The following is a 23,838-nucleotide window of genomic DNA, read 5'->3' on the forward strand; positions in this document are numbered from 1 at the left end:
GGAACAGTCAAAACATTATTACAGAAACAGTCACTCAATAAGTATTTACTGATTACCTACTACAGTATTTGCCAGGGTATAGTCAAATTCTCTAGGCATCCTTAGTGAGAAACACACAAAAATCTCTACCCTTGTAGAACAAAATTGAACAAAGTTATCATAAATGCCCTGCTTTTTCTATTTCTGTTTAAATCTGGACTAATTCTAATACTTCATTTGAAATGCTCTCAAATTTATACATGTCAATGCAAATATTATTTGGCAATACTTTGCTATACATTTTCCTTTCTGCTCTATTTTTTATTGTTAAAAGATATTTCACAGAAATATTAAAATAACAACATGGCTTATTCCACTGATTTATTTCAAGAGAAATATAGTCCACCTCAGAGAGTAAGCAAAATGCTCTCTCTCATATCTCATTAATGTATTATTACAACACTGTATAAATTTTTATGTTCTGAGACTTTATAAACCTATTCTTTACCTGAGAAAGTTTACAAATTGAGACATAAAAGTTTTTTTCTCAAGTTTTCCTTAAAACATTAAACATGCACACACATTACACAAACACCATTTTACCATCAGCACACAATGGCAAACACTATTCACTTTAGGAACTGGCAAATAAAACTAATCCCCAACAAAATGCCAACATAATGATTGCTTTCTATGAGGAACAACATAATTATTCTCTCTGCTATGGATCCCCTAAAATACTCCCTTCTTCTCTCCTAGGAACTCCTTCCTCACTCACTCCCAGTTCAAGTAAAAGCAAGGCTGTCATTTATTCACTCAATGAAATAAAATAATTCCTGCAATTCTAAATTGACTGTGACCTTGCAAGAGCACAGAAACATGGTCAGTGCTAGATGCAGATCTTTGCGGCCAAATTAACCACTGAATGTTTCACAGTTACTGTGTTCACCATCCTCTGCTGACTATAATTCAATCAAGCCTGAGATTGAATGATTTCATGAAGTCATTTTTCTCTCAAAGAACATTAATAAAATGATTGTATAATTAGAGACAGTATTTATATTAAAAAACTACCAAGAAATAAATCAAAAGTTCACAGTATTTTCCCCTGGGTGGTCAGAAAATATCTGCTGCTTTTCCCCCGCTAGGTACCATGCATACTTCTAATTTTTTATAAAGCATATCTATTATTTACATGATTGAAAAACTGAAACAAAGTGTTGCTAAAATAGAAGTTAAAGTCAACATTATTTTACATTTTGCATCATTTTCTCCTCTTAAATTCATTATTACTTGCCAGCAAACATATACTTATTTTCTTATGCAGTAATTTTATACAGCTGTTTCTATGATAGAGTTTATTATCAAATAATCAATCCTTAACTCTGTAGTCAAAGAAATTAAGCCTTACAGACCAGACCATACAGTTTATTTTATTTTAAGACATTAAGGATTTTTGTTAAACACATAGTGTCATTGGATCTTGACACCCGTTTATACAGGTACCTGGAAATTGGATTACGTAACTACAGATGATAGCATGTTTCTGAAGAAAAAGCACAGATGAAATATGGTGTGTATATAACACGTCTACGTAAAGGGAATCTATTAGCAATGAGACACATGCATATTTTTTTCACTTTCAAGTTTAGTCATTCTAGGATTCTGTATATAGCATTTCCCCATAAGACACGAATTCAATCCCATTCCTTTAATAATAGGTCACGCCTCTCTCATCTTGGGTCTTATGGATGCCAACGTACTTTCAGGAATTACTGGTATCAGTAAAATGAAAGAAGTCAGTAACATCTGTTATATTTCAAATGCCAACTATACTCATTTCATATATCTAACTATCTGTTTATTATGACTAATATTTAGAGTTTATTACATGCTAGACTGTGGAATATTGATACTGTATATTTTATTTATTTTTACCTCCAGAAAGTTTGATTTTTACCTTTATAGCTGACATTTATACTTTCTGTATGCTACTTAGGCACTTTCCATACATTCATTCAGTTTTTTTTTGTTGTTGTTGTTTTTTTTACCATAACTCAGTCCCTTTAAAAAAAATAAGCTTTAAAGCTTTTTAAAAAATTACCCGTCTGAGATCATATAGGTAGTATGTAAAGCAGACTTACGAATACATATGTCTCTAACATTGAATCCTGTATTTTAACTGCTTTATAATTTGTCATTAGATGAGTTCACAGCTGTTTTTTTAAGTTAAGACTGATAGAACTTTTTAGTTTTTATAACACTCATTAATATTCACAGAACTCTTAATCCTTTGACGTAGATTGCTTTAATTCTCATAACAATTCTCCAGTTTACTAATTCTCCATTTCAGTGATGAGAAAATTGAGACCCAGAGAGGTTAAATAAAGAGTTCTAGTTTTAATAAGTAGCTAAACTGGGTCTTAAACCACATCCACTCTGCACTATGCAGCTTTTCTATAGGATTCTGATTAGTAGAGAACAGATTCCCACACCATCTGATGCTCAGTATGCGCCCTACCTCTCCCCATACACAAGACCACAAAAGGAAAAACAATTCAGTTAATTATTGAAAATGATTATCTAGATCCTACTGTAATAGTGTCAATTCCATCTTGTAAATATTTGCTGAAGTCATTCTATGCAAGGCACTGTATACGGTACTAGCAACACTGAAATGAATAGCCTCAATCAATGCCTGCTTTTAAAGAAAGGACAGCATAATGTATCAGGCTTTGGTAGATACTGCAATAGGGCTGTATTTTTTTTTTTTAATCTGCTGTAGAAGGAAAGAAAGACAATAATGCTGATCTAGAGGTAAAGGTTGGAGTAGAGGTGACAATTGAGCTGAGTCTTGCAGAATAATTTAGAGATTTTCGCAGGCAAAAGCATAAAGAAAGAACATTTCAACAAAAAACAGCATGAACAATAATCAGAGACATGAGATGCAGGATTTACTTGGGGACTAGTGCCTAGAAGGGTTTGAGGATAACTGTACAATAAAATCAGAGAGGCAATTAGAGTTGGTCTGCCATCCTGCCACAGTCTTCAGATAGGCCAGAGAGAGTATTGCAGAGAAGACAGAGTAGATTTAAGTATGCAGATCTCAGAGTCAGCAGATGACCTAGGTTTAAAACTTAGCTTCATCTTTTACTAGCTTTCAGAACTTAAGACAGCTACTTGGCTTCTGTATGCTTCGATCTTTGCATTTCTAAAATGGCAATGGCGATACCTGTTGTGTACAATATATTAATAAAACAGTAGAAATAGTATCTTGCACGTAATAAACACATCCAATTGTCCAATATTAGATTTGTTTTATTTGCATTTTAAAATAGATATTGTCTATAAACCTGGTAAAATAATCTGGACAGCTATCCTGCATAGAGCTTAGTGTAGGTCCAAACCACAGTAAAACCCACAAAATGTTTAGAGAATGAATGAAGCCTCAGAGACTTCAGTGGATATAAATACCATAGATGCCTTCTTTTCATTGTTTGCTTCTCTTTCAAAATGATTTCCTAGCACAAGGTTAATGAAATATAAGCTGTTAACATTAAACAGAATATAATAACATTCTATTTTATATATACATCTATGCCTATATAACAAAATCCTAGAAGAATATACCCTAAATTGTTAAGAATGATTATTTCAGTAGTGCAATTTACTTTCTTTAACAGCGATACAGCATTAGCTGTGTACTATGCACTGCTCTAAGCTCTCTACAAATATTAACTCATCAATCCTCTTAACAACCCAATAAGGTTAAGTGCTACGGATTAGCACATTTCACAGATAAGAAAACCAAGACACACAGAAAGTTTAAGTCTCCAAGGTCGAAGAGCTAATTAGAGGTGATTTATTTTCTGTTACTTTCTATGTACTTTTCTAGGCCTTCAAAGAATGTTGTATTGAAAATATATTAGTTTTATAATATAAAAATAGATGTTTTAAAAATAAATCCTGGAGCACAGGTAGACAGGCCTCAAAAAACATTGACTCTTCATGGTCCATACTCTGCAATGACATAAAAAGACCTCACACATTCTTCCTCTTTGTCTATGCCTCCTTGGTCTAGGTAAATTAATCAAGGTATTTGGATAAAGAAAATACATTTTTTAGGAGCTTTGAATCTGTGGTCACAGAAATAGGGAAACTGATATTCTACAATTAATAAATCAAGTTTGACACCATGTGCATGTAATGTATACATATCTAAATATATTTAATCCTACTTAATTTTTCAACTGTCTCCTATGGTATTTACACAGCACATTCATTAAGCCCTATCTCATGGATATGTTTGACAACATGTGCTATTGTTTAAGCTCAATTTATTTAGGGTATGAATAAAATATTAACATTTAGAAATAAATGGAGCATGTAGGAATGTGAGTATGCAGGGGCAGAGAGAGAGATGGGAAGTAGGTTATATTCTTTTTAGCTGAGGCAGAAAATTAGCTGTATTCCCACCACAAAAATTTATTTTCTTTATAAACGTCAGTTTACTACAGAATTATGCTATATTATTACTGAAGATCAAAATTTAAATCATATTAACTTTTCTTCTTATAATTACTTTCTCGTTATAATGTCAATCAAAATTTGATACAACCAAAAAAATCTAAAAGATTAAAGGATGCTTAACTGTTTTATTTTTGTTTTCGGTTGTTACAGAAGTATGGATTTTAATTGCCACCACTTTATGTTTTGCTTAGATGATTAACAGAGCTAAAAGCAGAAAGTTTTAGCTTAATGAAAATAAACTTCTAAAATACATGCGTAATCAAGGCACTACAAACACAATTAATCTAAAAGCATTAATAAACTCATCATCTACTGTATCCTGCCCACAAGCCCTGACAATCAGTTGGAACAGGTTCCCATGCTGGTATGCACAAGGGGTGAGTAGATGTTTCCTAGGCTGAAAACACGGGAAGATAATAGAAGGAAAAGAGACTCAATTGCATATAGCACATACCAAAGGCTGGAAGAGAGAGAGAGAGGGTATGACTTGTTCGAATTTCAATATCATTGAAATAAAAGGTTAACAGATGTTCTAATATGATTGCCACAAAATCTATCAAACTTTTGCTAAATATCCCAGCTGTGCTGCGCTTTTCTTCACCTTTTGTGTGTATCCTTAGTATTTATCATTTTCACGCTGGAGGGGTAGCATGTTTTAGTGGTAAGGGTACCAGATCCAGAACTGTTAAGACACAGACCATCCCGCTTCACAACACAACAGCTTGTTTCTCACTTTCTTAGTGATGCAGTTATTTTATTGCAAAAATACAGGTGGTGACAATAATGTCCCCCTTGTAGCACTGTTAGGAGAATTAAGGTAAAGCACTAAGAACAGGGCCTGCCCTGTTCCATTAAATGTTGGGTATTTTTTCTGAAAATTACTGTATATATGTCTCATCATCTCTAGTACATTGTAAAGACTTAAATGTAAGGACTCCATCTTACCTCCAGTTTCTTCATAACAACTAAATAAACTGTGCAAATTAAAATAATCAATTCCTGGGTTTTAAAAATATTAGGTTATTAGATAATATTTATAGCATGTTTTAAGAAGTTCTTAAGTGTGGTTTCATTGAGAAATGTAAAGGACAGGTTGTTCTGTAGAACTTCCAAAGATCTATTTCATGTTATTTTTCTACCACAGGCCTCTTATTTTCCAATAGCTTAAGTAAAGGACACTTCTCTAAGTACATCACATGTATGAAATGAGATGGATTTGTTCAACATTCTTTTCTTGCATAGACCAAACATGTATTTTTTGATTATTTTTCTCAAGATTCAACAACACAAACAAAACCTGTCCAGCTGACTCCTAAAAATAACCAGGAAAGAGCACTCCATAGATATTTTCCTTGTGTATAACAACTGGCCATATAACAGAATATTTAAATATCAACAAATTACAACGTGACAAAACTATGGGAAAATGTCAGCATGAATACTGATGTATTTTTACCTAATAACTTTCAATTGTCAGAAAGCGGCAAAAACAAAAAAACCTCAGAAGGTTTCTGTTTTGACAAAGGAAGCAAGAAACCAAATGACTTGTCTAAGATTCTTCAGAAAGTCAGCAGCACTTTTTGGAAATAGAACATACAAAGGTACCTAAATTCTACACATTTTGCCTGTGGCAGTTCATATGAATGGGAAATGCAAATCTTTTTGAACAAAGGACAATGAAATTCAGTAACTATAGCCACGGAATATTATTGTGGCAAAAGGCAAGGCATGAGCAGATACACATCATCGGGAAAAAAATCTCATTAGAGAACAAAAGAAAATAGTTTAATCATGCACAGTTATTAAAATAATAGCCTCAGGAGACAAAACGTCAGTCTCTGCAACATTATACTTCATTCTACTATTGGTTTCCTGGAATGCCATTGTAACATATTTGTTTTAGTGTTTCTTCTACATTTTTCTGGATTTTCCCCCCAAGCTTGTGGTCTAACAGATCCCTTGGATAGCAACTATGCCTCTGCAAATTTCTCCCGCCCACTTTTGAATTTTTCTTATTGGATAAATCGCTCTAAGAACCGTCTATCAAGGCCAGAGATCCTACCATCCAGAGTCGTCCATGGCCCTGCCTTGAGCCAAAAGTTTGCAATTTTACACTTGTTACGAGTCCATGAAATTAAGTTTCATTTCCTCAATCCCATATTTCCACTTTCCCATGTTTGGGCTTATCTGATCCACCTCTGCCTCAAAGACTCAGGGCATAGTCTTCATTCCTAAATTCAGCATCTCTTGACCCAACCGCAAAATAAATGCTTAGTTAACATTTTTTAACACTAAGGTGGTCTATTATTTGTTATGACCCGAGACCTGAATGTATGTTTATACACTGACTAGTCTCTCACACAATTACCATATTTCCAGCTTATTTCTGAATTAGTTTGTATTTCCATGCCCGATTGATGAAGGCCGACTTTTCTAATAAGATAATAAAGTTGACTGGAGTTGGAACTGCTTCTGTTTTTGCACCAATTATGTCTTCAGCAACTAGCTTTATGCTAGATATATAACAGATGCTGGAAGGAATGAATGAAGAAAGGAACCTTTTTACCATGCTATTTGTGAAAGAGAGGACAATTTTGATGCTTGGCTCTATTACATTTTCATTATTTGAAGTAAAATGGTGAGATGACATATATGCTCCATTATAAACATTAAATGACATGTACACATTAAAAATCTGCTTCATGCATTTGTTTTAGAATATTCAAGAATAACAATGTATTACTTTCAGCAAGTTATTTGTAGAAATCAATATAGATTTATTCCTTGTCTCTATTTTGAATCTCACCTAGAGCAATACAATTTGCACAAGTATTGCATACTGAATATTTATTGATACTTACAGCTTCCTCGATTGCTGTTTTGTGGCTGTTTTGAATTAACAAAGGTGCCATTTATCACTAGTGATTTATATTTCTGGAATTTGCTGGCTAACCACTACCCTTTTGCTGAGAATCTTTCTTGGGAGAAGCCCACAGGGAGCTGCTCCACACACTTGCATTATCATCGTTTCAGGAGCCTGTTGAGAATTCTGCAGTTTGGATCACTAGGAACAGAGGTTATTACTGAAATCCATCATGAAATGTATCTGAATGAAATAATGAAAGCAAGGCAAGCAAATTTTACCCAGTTAGGAATTCTGAAGTTACAGGGAACCCGAGAGTTCCAATCTCTTCAATGTTTAGGTTTTGAGCATATGTCCAGCCAAAAACTTAAAACACCACCACCCTTTGTCTCATTTTTGGCTTCTCTCAAAGTACATGGATTTGAAAACCAAATATTTAAGTTAGCGTTTTTTTTTTTTTTTTAAACACTTACTATGGGATCTTTGCCAGCCATTTTGCATTCTTCAATTTTGATTGCAGATGCTGGCCAGAAAACCTGCACAGAAAGAAAAATAAAGGTTGCATAATCTCACTTGGACATAGATATGATAGCCCAATACTCTTCAGTTACTTTTTATTAACAGATTTATTTAAGATGATCCTATACTAAAACTTTAACATTGATTTTTAATGAATTCATTAACATTCTATTATTTTAACAATTACTTTTTATTTCTTCCATTGGTGTTTCCTTTCACAAATGCTTTTCAATAACATATGCTCATTTGCTAATTGTATATTAAAATAAGGTCACTATTAACATAAATATGAACAACAGAATTGTTCACTTCTTTTGACACAGTACACTTTTCCCAGCTGCTCATATGACAATAACTTTCCATTTACATTGTTTTCTCAGTTATTGTTTTTGGTAGACTACACAGCCAGGCTAGTAGATTTACATAAGATGGGCCCCTAGGTACTTCAATAGCTAAAATAACTTGGATGAAATCTAAGGGATTCCCTCTCTCTGAAATACTGTGCTACTATTCCAAGTAGTTGGAGCATTGGGTCCAGTCTGGCAACAATCATTAATTTTTTTAGTTGTCAGTCCATTGCCTATGTTCACAACCAAATGCAGAAGTCTCCTTGCTGTAATGTATTTATAATTAATCTACTTGTATTTCTTTACTCCAGTGAAGCTCAATTTTATTTCCTGGTGAAATGGAATGATAAACATAGGCCATACTGGATCAAATAACAGTGTATTTAATAGCTGTTTTCCTTTTAGGCCTTCAATGGTTAAACAGAGATGACAAAGGAGATCTTCCTTTTCTCTGACCTTTTCTCTCATGAGATACCCTATGCTCCCTTTTTTTCTCTTTTTGTATATTTATACACGGGTGGTATTTTCTCATTGAGCTCCAGGTGTTGAATTGTTAAAAATTATGGGACTAGACAGGAGAACTGAACTTAGTATCTTTTCAATCCATGAAATAAGTACTAACTTTCATAGTAACATGTGACCAGTATTTTCTATTGTTCTAATAAAATGCATATTATTTTTAACTGTATTTAACTTTTTTTAAAAAAAGACACTCAAAAGGTAGACACTGTCCTCATAAAAATGATAAACTTACACTCAAAGGTTCTTGACTTATATTGTTAATATTCAGGGAAACAATGTGATCTTTGCTGCCCACATATATCCGGTCCTGGTCTTCATCCATTAATAAAATCCTGTAGTCTAAAGAGTGGTGGGAAAGGCTGAAGTATTCAGAAGTCTTGGTTTCTCGAAGTTCTGAAAGAGTGAACAGCACAAGTATAGATAGAGTATCCTAGCTTTATAAGTCTATCATTTTAATAAAAAATCATATGTGAATATTTACCAAAAAAGTTAAGGTACATTTCCTTCTACAGTAAGAAACTAATTTTAAAATAGAGTTATGGGCTAGTTCCCTATAGTCTCAGCACTTTGGGAAGCCAAGGTGTGATGATCACTTGAAGCCAGGGGTTTAAGACCAGCCTGGGCAACATGATAAAACCTTGTCTCTACAAAAAAAATTGTTTAAAAAATTAACTGGGCATGGTGGTATGTGCCTGTAGTCCCAGCTACTTTGGAGGCTGAGGTGGGAGGATCTCCTGAACCTAGGAATTAGAGGTTATGGTGAGCTATGATAATGCCACTGCACACCAGCTTTGGCAACAGAGCGAGACCCTGCCTCAAAATTTAAAAAAGTTATGTTAATGAGCATTTTAATTTATTATATTCATGCTGAAGTAAAACATAAATCAATAAGCACAATGTTAAGGTTTATGGTAATAGTATGTGATTACAAAATCAGTCACATTTGCAATAATCTCAACTCTTATAACTGGATATCATCAGCTCAAAACAAGTTAAAGTAAACACACAAAAAAATACAGTGAGCAGACTGAAGAGAAAACAAAACAAATGGCAGTGTGGTTGTCTTCTTATCCTCTATTAATGTTTTATTCTTGGACCCTATTTATTCATCATTTTAGGATTGCTATTTCCTACTACAAGTATTTGCCTTACTTCCCAACATAATTCTAATTAGTCCAACTTATTTTTCTATAAATTACTTGAAAGAAGACATACTTTCAGGAGGCAATGTTATTTTTAGCAGTATAACTATGCACATACCTAAGGAAAACATGTGAATTTTCAGATATCTAAATGTTCATGTTTTCAGTATCCTCAGTGGTTAGTGACTCACACTCCTCTAACTGCTTTCACTTTGCCTAAGTGCCTGTATAGCTGGCCTTTGAAGACAATGACTGTATGGTGACATTCATGATACATTCACCAGTCAAAATGCTCCTCTCAAGGAGCATAACTTTAGACTTTTCTATTTAAATGGTTCAAGATTTCTTTGTTCTTTTGATTATAATCTGAAGAATGACAAACTATAAGAAAGAGAATGCTTTCTGGGATTATGGCTTCCGTGATGAACTGTTTCTAGATTTTTAGGTGTTGAATCACAAACAATGTCTAGAAATTCTAATAGAGCTGTAGTTTGACTCAAACTGATATTAAAATGACACGTATTCTTATAGGAAGTCATGGACTATATTCTGTGAGTACATGGGCCATAGTCCATATGAGAAGATACAAAAGTCACAAATTTAACCTATTTTCTTTTTTTTTTTTATTGCATTTTAGGTTTTGGGGTACATGTGAAGAACATGCAAGACTGTTGCATAGGTACACACATGGCAGTGTAGTTTGCTGCCTTCCTTCCCCTCATCCGTATCTGTCATTTCTCCCCATGTTATCTCTTCCCACCTCCCCAACCCCCCATCCCTCCCCCATTTCCCCCCAACGGACCCCAGTGTGTAGTGCTCCCCTCCCTGTGTCCATGTGTTCTCATTGTTCAACACCCGCCTATAAGTCAGAACATGCGGTGTTTGATTTTCTGTTCTTGTGTCAGTTTGCTGAGAATGATGGTTTCCAGGTTCATCCATGTCCCTACAAAGGACACGAACTCATCGTTTTTGATGGCTGTGTAATATTCCATGGTGTATATGTACCACATTTTCCCTATCCAGTCTATCATCAATGGGCATTTGAGTTGGTTCCAGGTCTTTGCTATTGTAAACAGTGCTGCAATGAACATTCGTGTGCATGTGTCCTTATAGTAGAATGATTTATAATTCTTTGGATATATACCCAGTAATGGGATTGCTGGTTCAAATGGGATTTCTATTTTTAGGTCCTTGAGGAATTGCCACACTGTCTTCCACAATGGTTGAACTAATTTACACTCCCACCAACAGTGTAAAAGTGTTCCTATTTCTCCACATCCTCTCCAGCATCTGTTGCTCCAGATTTTTTAATGATCACCATTCTAACTGGTGTGAGATGGTATCTCAATGTGGTTTTGATTTGCATTTAACCTATTTTCTAGGCACATTTGTTCAGAATATCTGCTATAATATCCTTCAGGTAGTTTTAGCCAATAATCTGAAAATGTCCTGGAAGAAACAGAGTAATAATGAAACCAGGTTCTGTTGCCAAACTTCTGTGATACTGAACAAGTTACTTAACCTCTCTGTGCTTTAATTTCCTCCTTTGTAAAAAGCAACAATAACAGCAGCTTCTGCCAAGTGTTCCCATGGAAATCAATTTGACACACGTAAATATTTGAAATGAGTGAGAATAGATAGTATTCAATAAATTCTAATTATTAAGTTTGGATCATGATTTATAAGAAAGACACGAATTTAGATAAAATAGATATATGTTTTCCTATTTCTTTTAAATTTAGGGAGCTAGATCCATGAAATTATTAAGACGTAATCTTACAGCCTCAGATTTACTGTTCATAAAACGATAGTCAAATACAGGAATTTTTTATGTTGGAAAAAAACATCAGGAAGTTAGAAAAATATTTCAGAAGAATCTTAACATGTAAAATCATGACAGCATACAAGAACAAAGGACAGGTCATTAATAAGGGGCTGGGTGAAAGATCTTTGGAAACAGGGGGCTTGGGTGCTGAGCATGGTACTGCCCGCTGACACTCCAGTTAGTTAGCCTCCCTCGGAATCACAGTCAGTGAGGTGACACAGTTGGGAGGTGGTGCCACAGCCCAAAAACTGAAACAGCTTCCTTCATGAGGAAAGCAAGTAAGGGGAGAGGGATGTCCTTCAGGAAAAATTCCACCCATGACAAACTAGGAGTTAGGGCTAATAGAAAAAGATTCAAGAGCAGAGAACATAGGAGAGAATATAGAATCAAAGCAAGTATCACTCAAAGATTGGAGAAGACATAGACTTCTTTGATTCTGTCTAAAATGCAGGTGTTTCATAAAGCTTACTTTTCATCTCAGGGATAGGATTCACGGTTGTGTAAGTCTTCTGTAAAACATCAGGGGTAATATATTACTTGGGCTGCTGGAATACACATTCAACAAATACCTCTTGAATAAGTAATTGTACAGTGGCATATGTAGACTAATACAGTAAAATATAACTGAGTTCATGGCCTCTGGGGCTCTACCACTGGAGTCTGGATTCTGGCTCTATCATTTCATTTCTAGATGTACTTGGCAAGTGCCTTTATCTCTCTGAACTCCAGTGTCCTCAATCTGTAAAGTCAGGATAATAATATTATCTATGCCATTGGGTTGTTGTGAAGTTTAAACTGGTAATACTCATAAAGTGTTTAGAAGAGTCCCTGAGCTACAGCGATGGGTTATATGGGTTACCTATTATAACAACTTGGGCCAAAGACATTAGTCTGCAGCAAGCAAAGTCAGAACAATTTCTTACACAGGCAGGGGAAAAAAAAAAGACTAGAATGCCTGATTTAGAGTTAATATATTCAATTTTTTTACAAGTAGAATCTACTCAAATTATTTAGGAGAACACAATAACAAAATAAGGCATTTTGAAGAAAAATAATTTGAGTATGATAATTTTTAAAGTATATAAGCTAAAAAGACTAAAAGACTTTGTTCTAGTAGTTGAGACATTATATTGATGAACATCTGATGTGCTAAAATGAAAAGAAAAAACTGACATGTGAAACACTTAAAACAAAGAATTTTGAATGATTTTGTATGGGTTTTGTCCAGGAGTAGAGGGAAGATTAAGGTAAATTCCCCTTAACATTGTAAGCTAAGTATAAGAAGAATGAATATACTTTTGCTACTTTTGGGGGATCTGAAAAGGAGATTTATTTGGTAGAGAAAGTACTTAAGTGTGGATAGATTAAATTACATTCAGACCAAAGCAGAAATGTTCCATAAGAATGTAGAATTAGATAATTAATTTAATTTTGCCATTAGAAATAGCAAATCTTCAGGTAGAGGTATTCAGTTCTTTTCATGGATTATTATATGGAATTCTGAGAGTAGATACAATCTCCGGGGAAGAGTATATCTAAAAACCAAAGCAAAGCATAGAGATGAGTTGGTTGTTAGATACAAAAAGGGAGCACTAGAATTGAAACTGAAGGTGATTCACGATGTATAGGAAACAGTTTGACATTGTGAAGAGAGTACTCGATTAGTGTCATAATCCTCAGTTGAAATTTCAGCTTCATCACTTACTAAGTATATTATATCGGGGAAAACAGTTCATTTCTATTTTAATTTCCTCATCTATAAATTGGCAATAATAATACCAAGTTCAAAGTATGTTCTAGCAGCCCGCAGTACAGGATCAATATATGCTCCTTTCAGCAGGAGATACTGTTGATTATCTATCCAAGAGACACTATTCTTTCAGCCTTGACAGGGCCGTTCAGTGACAACCATACTGGCCCCATTCTTCTAACCAGCAAGTGTTTTAAATGTGACCATGTAAACAACTTTAGCCAGTGAACTTTGGAGGAGGGCCTTCGGCAAAAACTGGCACACACACAAAAAGAGGTGGTTTTGGTTTCTGACTCTGGACATTGGTATTTGAGCATATGATACTTGCAGCAATTGCATCTACCATGAAAGTTGCTTGCTGAGAATGGCAAGCAGAAATGCAGAAAAAAATCTGGATGCTTTACGAAATCACTGAGTCACTGGATGAACCGGAGCTACATTGCTACTGGACTATTCTGTTAAATGAAATAAAAAGAAATTCTTGCATTTTTTAGGCACCTTGAATGGAAGTATTCTTTCTCTGTTGTAGAAACAAACACATCTTTTGAGGGTACACAATCCTCCCCCCCACCAATTTCTCACATTTTCTATCGTGAGGTTGTTTAGTTTTGACAGTTTTTCCAAAATATCGTTTTTTCTTTTTCCTTTCTTTTTCTAATCTACATTGAAATAAAACCAAGAGTGTGGTCTCAGCTGGGAAAAAGGCTCGATTAAATTTTATTTGCAAGCAACAAACAAACAACTGCAGTTCTCTTTACCTGTTTCATTAGAAAATTGTCCATCTATTGCATTAATTCAAATACCACAGGGAGCAGTAACTACATCAACTTAAGACCTTTCTGGTCCACGGGTTTTTATCTAGTTTTCCGAGCCATAAAGCATCTTCAAATTTAATTACCTGTATCTCATGGATAGTTGACAGCTGTTAGCCAGGGAAGATTTGCTTCAGAAGTGCCCTTGTTGTGATAAAAGCCTAGGCTATTTTGTTAAATGCTATTTAAATTGCTCTTAGTAGCCATAATTGAACTTTACGGCTTGGGGAGAAAAAACAACAAAAGAGATGAGCTCAAAGCAATCAGAATTTTATTTATAAGAAGAATGACCCAAGAATCTGTCATTTGCTTTCACATAGATCCAATTTAAGTAAATGAATGACCAGTGAATTGGCCACAGTTATAGAAAGTGACTGATTTAATGATTTGGCTACAGTGAGAGAAAAACATTATAATTACTAGTCCATCATCTAAACAAGGCAAAGAATGGCATTGTCATTCCTTTAAGTTAATAATGATGTCATCCTTTTTGAAGCATATGAGGTACAGCTATTTGTGCTGTTTCTCAGGACATGCTCAGTTAATGAACAAGGGACTCTGGCTGAGAGTGTGTAGTATTAGAAAATGCAGTGGCTCCACAAAGGGCAGCATAGGTCTCCTAGTCCCTGGGAAAATCTCCAAGGAAACAGCATTAAAAAGAAAATACTGCTTATTTGTTTCCTGTAATCCACATTATTATAGAGCTCCATGACAGAAAATTACTGTAATGTCTTCTATGCCAATATTCCCTGGGGGAAAATTTGCCACACAATACGCTTACCTAAAATTCACGTATCCACATGAACTTTTCTTTGTAGTAGAAACCGTTGTGAAGCTTGAGAATTTAACCAAAGCTGGAAGAACAACAGGTTTCCCCAAAATCTAAACCCTGGCAATAGAAGCTTCTGGGCCTGTCTGAGTATAGTCAGTATATTGTTACAGCAATTACAACATAGTTCAATATACAGTAATATATTTTGTCTGTCAATAATACTCCATTACTTGGTATCTAAGAACAAACCTTTGTCCTCTGTTAAGCCAGTCAGTGATCTTAGTATTTTTGAGTTAACTAAGTCAGGAAGAAATCTCATTCATGCACTCAAAAATGTGATCCTGATAAAGGAAGGTGGAAAGTTTAGGGTTTTATTTTATGAGTTTATTTTAAAGTTGCCCCATTTTATCTGTGGAAGTTGGTTCCATGACACCCTACAGATAGCAAAATCCAGGACGCTGAAATCTCTGCTACAAAAGGACAGAGTATTTGCATATAACCTACCCACAGCCTCCCTATACTTTAAATCATCTCTAGATTACTTAAAATACCCAAAACTATGTTAATGCTATGTAATAGTTGTTATACTGTATTGCTTTTAAAATCTGTATTATGTTTATTGTAGTATTGTTATTTTTTAATTTTTTCTGAGTATTTTTGACCACTGGTTGGTTGAATCCACAGATGTGAAACCTGCAATTCAGAGTGCCAACTGTATACCTGTCAAACTACACAGTAGGGTAACTCATTCACTCAGAATACTACATTATCTTCAGCCTTTTATAAAATTCTAAGATAAGTAAAAGATTATTTGATTGAAAATCAATTCCCAGGATTTCCTGGATTGGAAGCATAGGTGGTAATTACTCATTACTTTAAAATTCATGATACGTTATTGATTTATTTAATATATATTTATTGAGCCCATATCCCAGGAGGCGAGACACTTTGCTGAACTAAGAGGATAGAAACAATGAAGACACTATGTCTTAATGACTGTTTCATTGCTTACCTAACATTCTGTCATTCTGTTTGGCTAGTCCATCCAAATATCCTTCTCATGATAAACCTCAGATCTGCCTCAGGCAGGATGCACATCTACAGATTTCAAAGTGAATTTTAAAGATACCTTTTACTTCAGAGATATTGCTACTGGCAGGATAATTTCCCCTTTTGAATGTCTTATTTCAGAAGAATTTTGAGTGGGCTCAAGTGACCCATCCTCTCCCTGAGACTTATTGTTTTGAAACTGGGTTAGAAAGCGAACTTCACCTGTCCCTTCAGAAAAAAAATAATAATAATAAACACAAAAGCAGTGAAACTTCAGTGAACTGAAACTACAGCTACTAACTCCTAATGCAAACAGAGATAAGAAGGGATGTTGTTAAAACCATATTTGCTCAAAAATAATAGCTCCAAATAGCAGCCACCTGTGGGCTTACCAATAGGAGCAAGTGTTGTAGGTGCTTTATAAACTTAGTTCACACAATTTCCATTCAAAACCTTCGCATGAGGTTCTAATATTACTCTAGTCCCAAATACAAAGGAACTAAAATTGAGCAAATTTGAGCAATCTATCCAAGATCACACAGTAAAGACTAAAAGAGGCAAGATTTCAGGATTCAAAGCAAGGCCAGTCCTTAATCTGTGAACTTAATCAGATGACCTCTTGCTTTTCTAATCAGACTGACAACTTCAACAGTTATTAATTGGGTTTCTTTCATGCTCTTGCTCTGTCCATGGGTCTGCATAATATCAAATGTAGTATAAGAAATGCCTTGGCCGGGTGCAGTGGCTCACGCCTGTAATCTGAGCACTTTGGGGGCCCAAGCTGGGCAGATCATGAGGTCAAGAGATTGAGACCATCCTGGCCAGCATGGCGAAACCCCATCTCTACTAAAAAACACAAAAATTACAATTTACAAAATACAATTTTGTGGCATGCACCTGAGGTCCCAGCTACTCAGGAGGCTGAGGCAGGGGAATTGCTTGAACCCAGGAGTGAGCCAAGATCGCACCACTGTACTCCAGCCTAGCACCTGGCGACAGGGCATGACTCTATCTCAAAAAAAAAAGAAAGAAAGAAGGAAAGAAACGACTCAGCTTCTCAGATTCTCTTCACCAGCTGGCGATGGGTGGATATCACACTATAAACAACTCAAGAACTATCAAAATCTCAGTGATGCTCTTCCCACTAAAGCATTAAAGAAGGTATGAGAGGCAGCATGAAAGCGGAATCAGACATAGCTTCATGGAAGGAACAGACATAGCTTCATGCAGAAGACAGAAGGTTCCCCTTTTCTATGCTTTTTGACAGTTATCATGGGAAGTAAAATGCCAAATGGATGAAAGAAGGAATGAGGGAATAACTGTATGCAGGCAGTCTGGCTAAAGAAAGACAGCAGTGCTGGGCGCGGTGGCTTACACTTGTGATCCCAGCATTTTGGGAGTCCGAGGCAGGTGGATCACCTGAGGTCAGGAATTCGAGACCAGCCTGGACAACATGGTAAAACCCCATCACTACTAAAAACACAAAATTTAGCCGGGTGTGGTGGCACACGTCTGTAATCCCAGCTACTCAGGAGGCTAAGGCTGGAGAATGGCTTGAGCCCAGGAAGTGAAGACTGCAGTGAGGAGCGATCATGCACTGCACTCCAACCTGAGCGACAGAGGGAGACTTTCTCTCAAAAAACAAAAACAAAAACAAAAAAACAGCAGTGAACACTAGAATGTATCTCCCAGGCATTGCATCAGAGAGAATATTCACAAACACACAGGTACCTTGTGTGTTGTGAATGATTCTCATCCCGATATGCCCCAAACAGCCCCAGATTGTGCCCATTTCCCCAGCATAATTATAACTAGTGCTTTCTTTCATTCTCAGAAGATTCATGTTTTGGATGTTAAATTACATGGCTGGTCTACTTTTAAGCAACATTTTAATTATTTTGGTTATAATAGTTTTCTATTAGTTTTATTATAAAAGTCAAAATTTTAAACCTTTCCCATTTAGAAAAACAGTGAAGCATGCTATCAGCATTCATTAAATTTTACATAAACATGCTCTTTGAGGCTGATGCAAATCTGATATTCACTGTGAAAATACAATATAAGACTGTTCTTGCAGTTATTTCTAAACAAAACTAACATCAGAATCATCTGAATCATCAGAATCGTCTATTTCACAAATGTCCGATTCATCAGCTCAATTTTTGGCCAACAACTGTCCGAAGATACTAACATCCCACATAGGAATGCTACGTTTTCTGGGATTTGACATTTTCAGTGATCGAGAGTTACTGTATTTTGTAAATTGAAATACCACTTCTAAAAACAAAATACTATAATACATATTTTGTTTCCTGAGTTGATATACTAGAGTGATACAAAAAAAAAAAAATGAAAGCGAGATATTTTGTGGCAAAGTGATCGTGGGGTAAATGCTGCTGCCACGAGTACTCTCAGGGCAAACAGGAAAAGGGTTAACACGGCCCTCCAGGCCTGCCGTGATCTAGTTCAAGATTACCTCACCAGAAACCTTCATCATCACTATTGGCCTATTCTTTTTTCTTGCTCTGCTAGACTTATTACGTCTTCAAACTTGCCTTGCTTTTTTTTTTTTCTTTTTTTTGCCTCAGGGCCTTTGTAGATGTTATTCTCCTTGCTTATAAGAGTCTTCCTGCCTTTTTCTAATTCCTACTTATAATATGACCAACAGTTTTGATGTAATTTAAACAGGGCTGTCTCATAAAAGCTTCCTCTATCCTTTAGATGAAGTCAAGTTTCAGGTCCATTGGTATTTGCTCCTTTCCCTCTGTGGTTTTCTTTTCTCTTGAAGGCTGCGTGGAAGGTCATCTGAAATAGTCTAAAATGTCCTAGATTAGGGGGTGGAGGACTATATTATGACTTCCTAAAACCTACCTTGTTTCTGTAGTTGTGTAATGGAAATTGACTATAACTTTGAAACACAGGTCTTTGTTTATTCACATTCTACCTGTTTTTGCTGTTGTTTGCTATACTGAGTTTTAGGATGTTTTAAATTTTGTGATTTAAAAATATAAGCACAAACCAATCAAATGGAAAAAAATGCCATCAAATTTCAGAAAATCAGAGTTTACATGAAGTATGAATGCTTTATTAAGAAGTAGGATATGTGTGGCAGGGTAGGTGAAAGGCTTGGCTTTGGAATTAGTTGACTAAGACTAAAGTTCTAGTTTCACCTTTTGCTGGTACAGGGTTTCCCCCAACATCACCCTCCAGACCACTCCCTAGGTTCTGCATCTACAAAATAAAAGGAAGAAGGAGAATATTTTGGAATCAGATGATCTCTAATGTTCTGCACAGCAATAAAATGTCTATAAAAATAATTTCTTTTTCACTGTTTGCACATATTGCCTATTGTTGTGGGATACCTGTAAAGCTAATGTAATTCTTTATATTATGATAAATCTTGTAGGAAAAAGGGGTCTATTTAAAAATCTATCTTAGAAGTATAGTCACAGTAATATAACTGTGTATTTTCTAGAAAAATGAAGCTAACCATAAACAAGGATCTCTGTTCCCCTACTACATATTAGTCCATTTTCACACTGCTACGAAGATACTACCAGAGACTGGATAATTCATAAACAAAAGAGATTTACTTGTCTCACCGTTTCACATGGCTGTGGAGACCTCAGGAAACTTACAATCATGGTGGAAGGCTAAGGGAAGCAAAGCATGTCTTACATGATGGCAGGAGAAAAAGAAAGAGTGAGAAAGTCCAACACTTAAAACCATCAGCTTTCCTGAGAACTCCCTCACTGTCAGGAGAATAGTATGGGTGAAACCACCCCTATGATCCAATCACCTCCCACCAGGTCTCTCCTTGGACACATAAGGATTATGATTTGAGATAAGATTTCACTGGAAACACAGAGCCAAACCATATCACTTACCAAAAACATATTCCATTTGTGTTGTGTAGTTCAATTAAATAGAGAATTCTAAATTCTGACTTCCTTTCTCTAAGCTCACTTGGGAGGCATGAAAGCAAATTACAAAGATTTTAAGCCAATCTTCTGTTCCTTGTATGGGAAGCAGTGTCTGGACTCTATCTCAGGGTAGGAAGAATACAAAATTAGAGAATATCTTACATGTCTTGAGAGACTGAACTGGTAGTAACTTCTAAAAAGTAGAATAAAATCTGAACCTATCACTAATCTATATAAGGACAACATAGATGAGCTATAAGTATCAATGATACTCATACTGCCAGAAAGGCCTCAGTTTCAATGTCCACTTGAGATATAAACAAGGCAGATAAACCTGTAGAGGAAGAAACACTTCATCTGACATCTGCTTTCTAGACCTCTTGGCACTTTGGAAAAAGCTACTTTGAGGCAAGGAGTTCAAGAACCGTAGTTCCAAGGTGGTTAGCAAAACAAAAGCAGAAACCTAAAAATAGAGAAAAAAGCTGGCACAGAAGAGAAATGCAGCAACAGTTGGAGCTTGGTGTAAAAAAGTGTACCTCTGCTAAATAAAATATTACACTGCCATTACAACTTTTTGGGTAAAGATGTTAAGATAGGGAAAACATTTTCTCATGTGCTTAAGTTATAAAAGCAGGCTACACTCAATATGAAAACAATTGTTAAAGGTCATTGGCAAAAAATAAGACTAGGAGGGATATATTTTAAAACATTTATAGCAAAGTCCTTGGATGGTGGGACAGAAATGTAAAGACAATCCATATTTCAGACCAATGTGTGTGCATGCATTGGGGAAGGATGATGAGCTGACATGGTGCATCATGTCAGCAAAACCTCAGAACACAGAGAATTTAATAGACTGCATTCCCCAAGCACATCTCCTTAAGTGACCACATTGGAACCACATATGGAAAGATTCTTACAGCAATGTTTAACACTTGTCTTCCACAAAATTTATACTAGTTGCTGGATTTGTATGCTTTCAATAAAACTCCCTTGACTATATTGTGGACTTACAGTAAGTACTTTTAGTCAGCACGCTTAATTATAGCAAGAATCAGAGATTCCATGCACTAAGTGAAGTCTCTTGTCCCTCTCACCCTCATAAAGTTCTGTGACACAGCCCACAGCTATGACATAACGCCTGTGTTTATACATAACACATCCTACATAACGCCTGTGTTTATGCGTAACACATCCTACAGCTCTCTGTGACATACTGATTGTGTTTATACATAACACAGCAGGCTGTACACAAAACAGAAATATTCTTTGAGACATATATTTATTAATCATTCAATAGATGGTAAAAAGGCCAAGAGTGGTGGCTGATGCCTATAATCCCAACACTGGGGGGAGGCCACGGCAGGTGAATTGCTTGACCCGAGGAATTTGAGACCAGTCTGGGCAACATGGCAAGACCATGTCTCTATAAAAAATAACAAAAATTTGCAGGTGTGGTGGCATGAACCTGTAGTCCTAGCTACTCAGGAGACTGAAGTAGGAGGATCACTTGAGCATGGGAGGTAGAGACTCCATGTGATCATATTACTGTACTCCAGCCTACGTGACAGAGCAAGACCCTGCTGCCAGAAAAAAAAAAAGAGAGAGAGAGAAAGAGATGATAAATGCCAGGAGCCAGGTAAAAATGTGAAAAAAATTTGTTGTCTCTCAAACAGGATAGTCTAAAGCTGAGGTACATAGGCAATTGCAGTATAAAACGATGACTCCAGAAATTGAGGAGCATTAAAGAATAAAGATTAATTCTTCCTCAAAATAACACGGAAATCTTAGACAGAAGGAAGTACTTAATCTTGTTTCTCCGTTCAACAAATATTAACTAAGTCACTCAACATTATACTAAAATCACAGCAATAAATGCACAAAGTGTAGTAAGAGTAAGTGTTTAAGACAAGGGCTTTACATCATGGCTGTGGAAACAGTCATGTAAACTTTGACCTGAAGGATAAAGTTGAGCTAATAAAGAAACACACATTTTCCAGGGAGCAGAAAAAGCTTGTGTGGAAAACTTCAGGCGGGATATTCAAAGGATGACTAGGAGTTTGGGGGAGTTGATCAAGAAGAGGATTAGAGTGGGATTTTCTAAACAGAAACAAGAAGTCAACCAACATGCAAAGATCCAAACTTCTTGACTGTCAAACCATAGGGGTTGGATTCTTCCAAAGTTACTTCACATGCCAATGAAGAAAATCTGAGCAAGTACCTGCCATGATCACATGCAAGTTTGTTAGAAAGATAATTCTGCCTAATGAAGAGTTCTTGAGAGCAAGATTACTTCATAACATTAAGTGAAGTAGAATAAAACGATTTTGTATTCTCAAACCAGTCTATGTCTACATAGAAATAAATGAATGTAGAAAAAACTCTGGCCAAAAATTCAACTTATAAATATTCTGATAAACCTGAGGGCTCCTTTCAACGCCCTATCAGTTAAGAGAACTATAATTACATCTTGATCAAGAATCAGGCTATGCAAACTTTCCTTATTGACCATTGTAATTTACATATATTCTCATACAGGAGTCTAGCAGCACTGCACCTAATAAAATGCTGAACTAGACAACGACAGAAATATCAGTATCTAACTAGAAAACAGCTATATGTTGGCAAAAAGTCCCCATCTCTAGATTCCTTCGGAATGGTGGAGGACCACCCACGACTTTCAGTAAGACAAACTATTTGGAATTTTAAAACTCAGCTCCCCCAACTAGCCAAAATTCTTGAACTATGCTTTCACTTGACGCATTCTTAAACTTTTCTTTTGAACACAGGAAAAATATTATAAACTATATACCATAAAATCTCAAATTTAAAGACCCAGACTTTATGAACAAAGAGATGTAGACATGCTTTCCTAAAGAGACAGCTACTTTATCCAAATATTATTTATTTCAATGTGACTCACTGTTTAGCCAAGTTACTACATTTGGCTTCAAAACAAGAAACCAGTCTGGAGGACTGCAGAGGACAGTGGAGACGTGTTCATTTAACTTTAAACACATTTGTCAGTCATTCAAGGCAGAAGCTCCCCTTTTTCCTTTTTTTTCTTGTCTCACTCCCCGCTGACATTGTCTAAAATACAAGGTCAGTGACTTTGCAGGGTTCAGCTGCTGGAGCAGAGATTTAAACAGTCCTTTGGAGTGGGCTTCTACATAGTAATAGAGCCACCCTTTAATTCTTTTCAAGAGAAGCACAAAGGATGCAACCATGTTTCCTGCAGCTTTGAAAGCCCAAGACTCATCATATATACAATGGCTTTTCAATGTATATGCAAGACATTTCTTTTTCCTTCAGGCTACACTAGGAAACCATTTGTTTCCAAATTTCACGTGATGGTATTTTGAGACGGCATCAGTCACGCTTTCAAAAGAGATCAGTGTTGCACTTTGCTGTTTTGCTCTGGAAACATAGTATTTATCAGTCTTGCACATACTTCAAGAAGAATAGCAGAATATGAGACTCAAAGTTTATTTATCTTACAAAATGCTGCCACCCCATTGAGACAAACATTTGCCATGACTTTCTTTGTAATTTCAGTGCACACGTAAGATCTTTTGGTGGAAATAAGGCACACTTAAAAAAGGAAATGAAAAACCATCAGAAATCCACCATGTGACCTGAGTATTAACAGCTCATGGTCACCTTTTTAATCAGGAAGTTTCACTTCACTGATTTATAGACATTTTTATACCTGAATCTCAAAAAGCAGCAATTTTACTAGACAAAATGACACTTATAGATAACTGGGGTGGTATTATTTGAGGGATTTAACATTAAACAATTTAA

At 35.7% G+C, this 23,838-nt stretch overlaps 1 protein-coding gene across 1 annotated transcript in view; it reads right to left on the reverse strand.

Moving 5' to 3' along the window:
• Nucleotides 1-23,838, reverse strand: part of SEMA3C (semaphorin 3C) — a 178,724-nt gene that overhangs the window by 77,028 nt on the left and 77,858 nt on the right. The window contains exons 3-4 of the mRNA XM_039472862.2: nt 8,993-9,153; nt 7,846-7,908 (exon numbers count right to left, since the gene is read on the reverse strand). Of these exons, the coding sequence (XP_039328796.1) occupies nt 7,846-7,908; nt 8,993-9,153 (224 nt within the window). The remainder of the gene's footprint in view (nt 1-7,845; nt 7,909-8,992; nt 9,154-23,838) is intronic.

This window comes from Saimiri boliviensis, chromosome 10, assembly GCF_048565385.1.
Source record: "Saimiri boliviensis isolate mSaiBol1 chromosome 10, mSaiBol1.pri, whole genome shotgun sequence".
NCBI lineage: Eukaryota > Metazoa > Chordata > Mammalia > Primates > Cebidae > Saimiri > Saimiri boliviensis.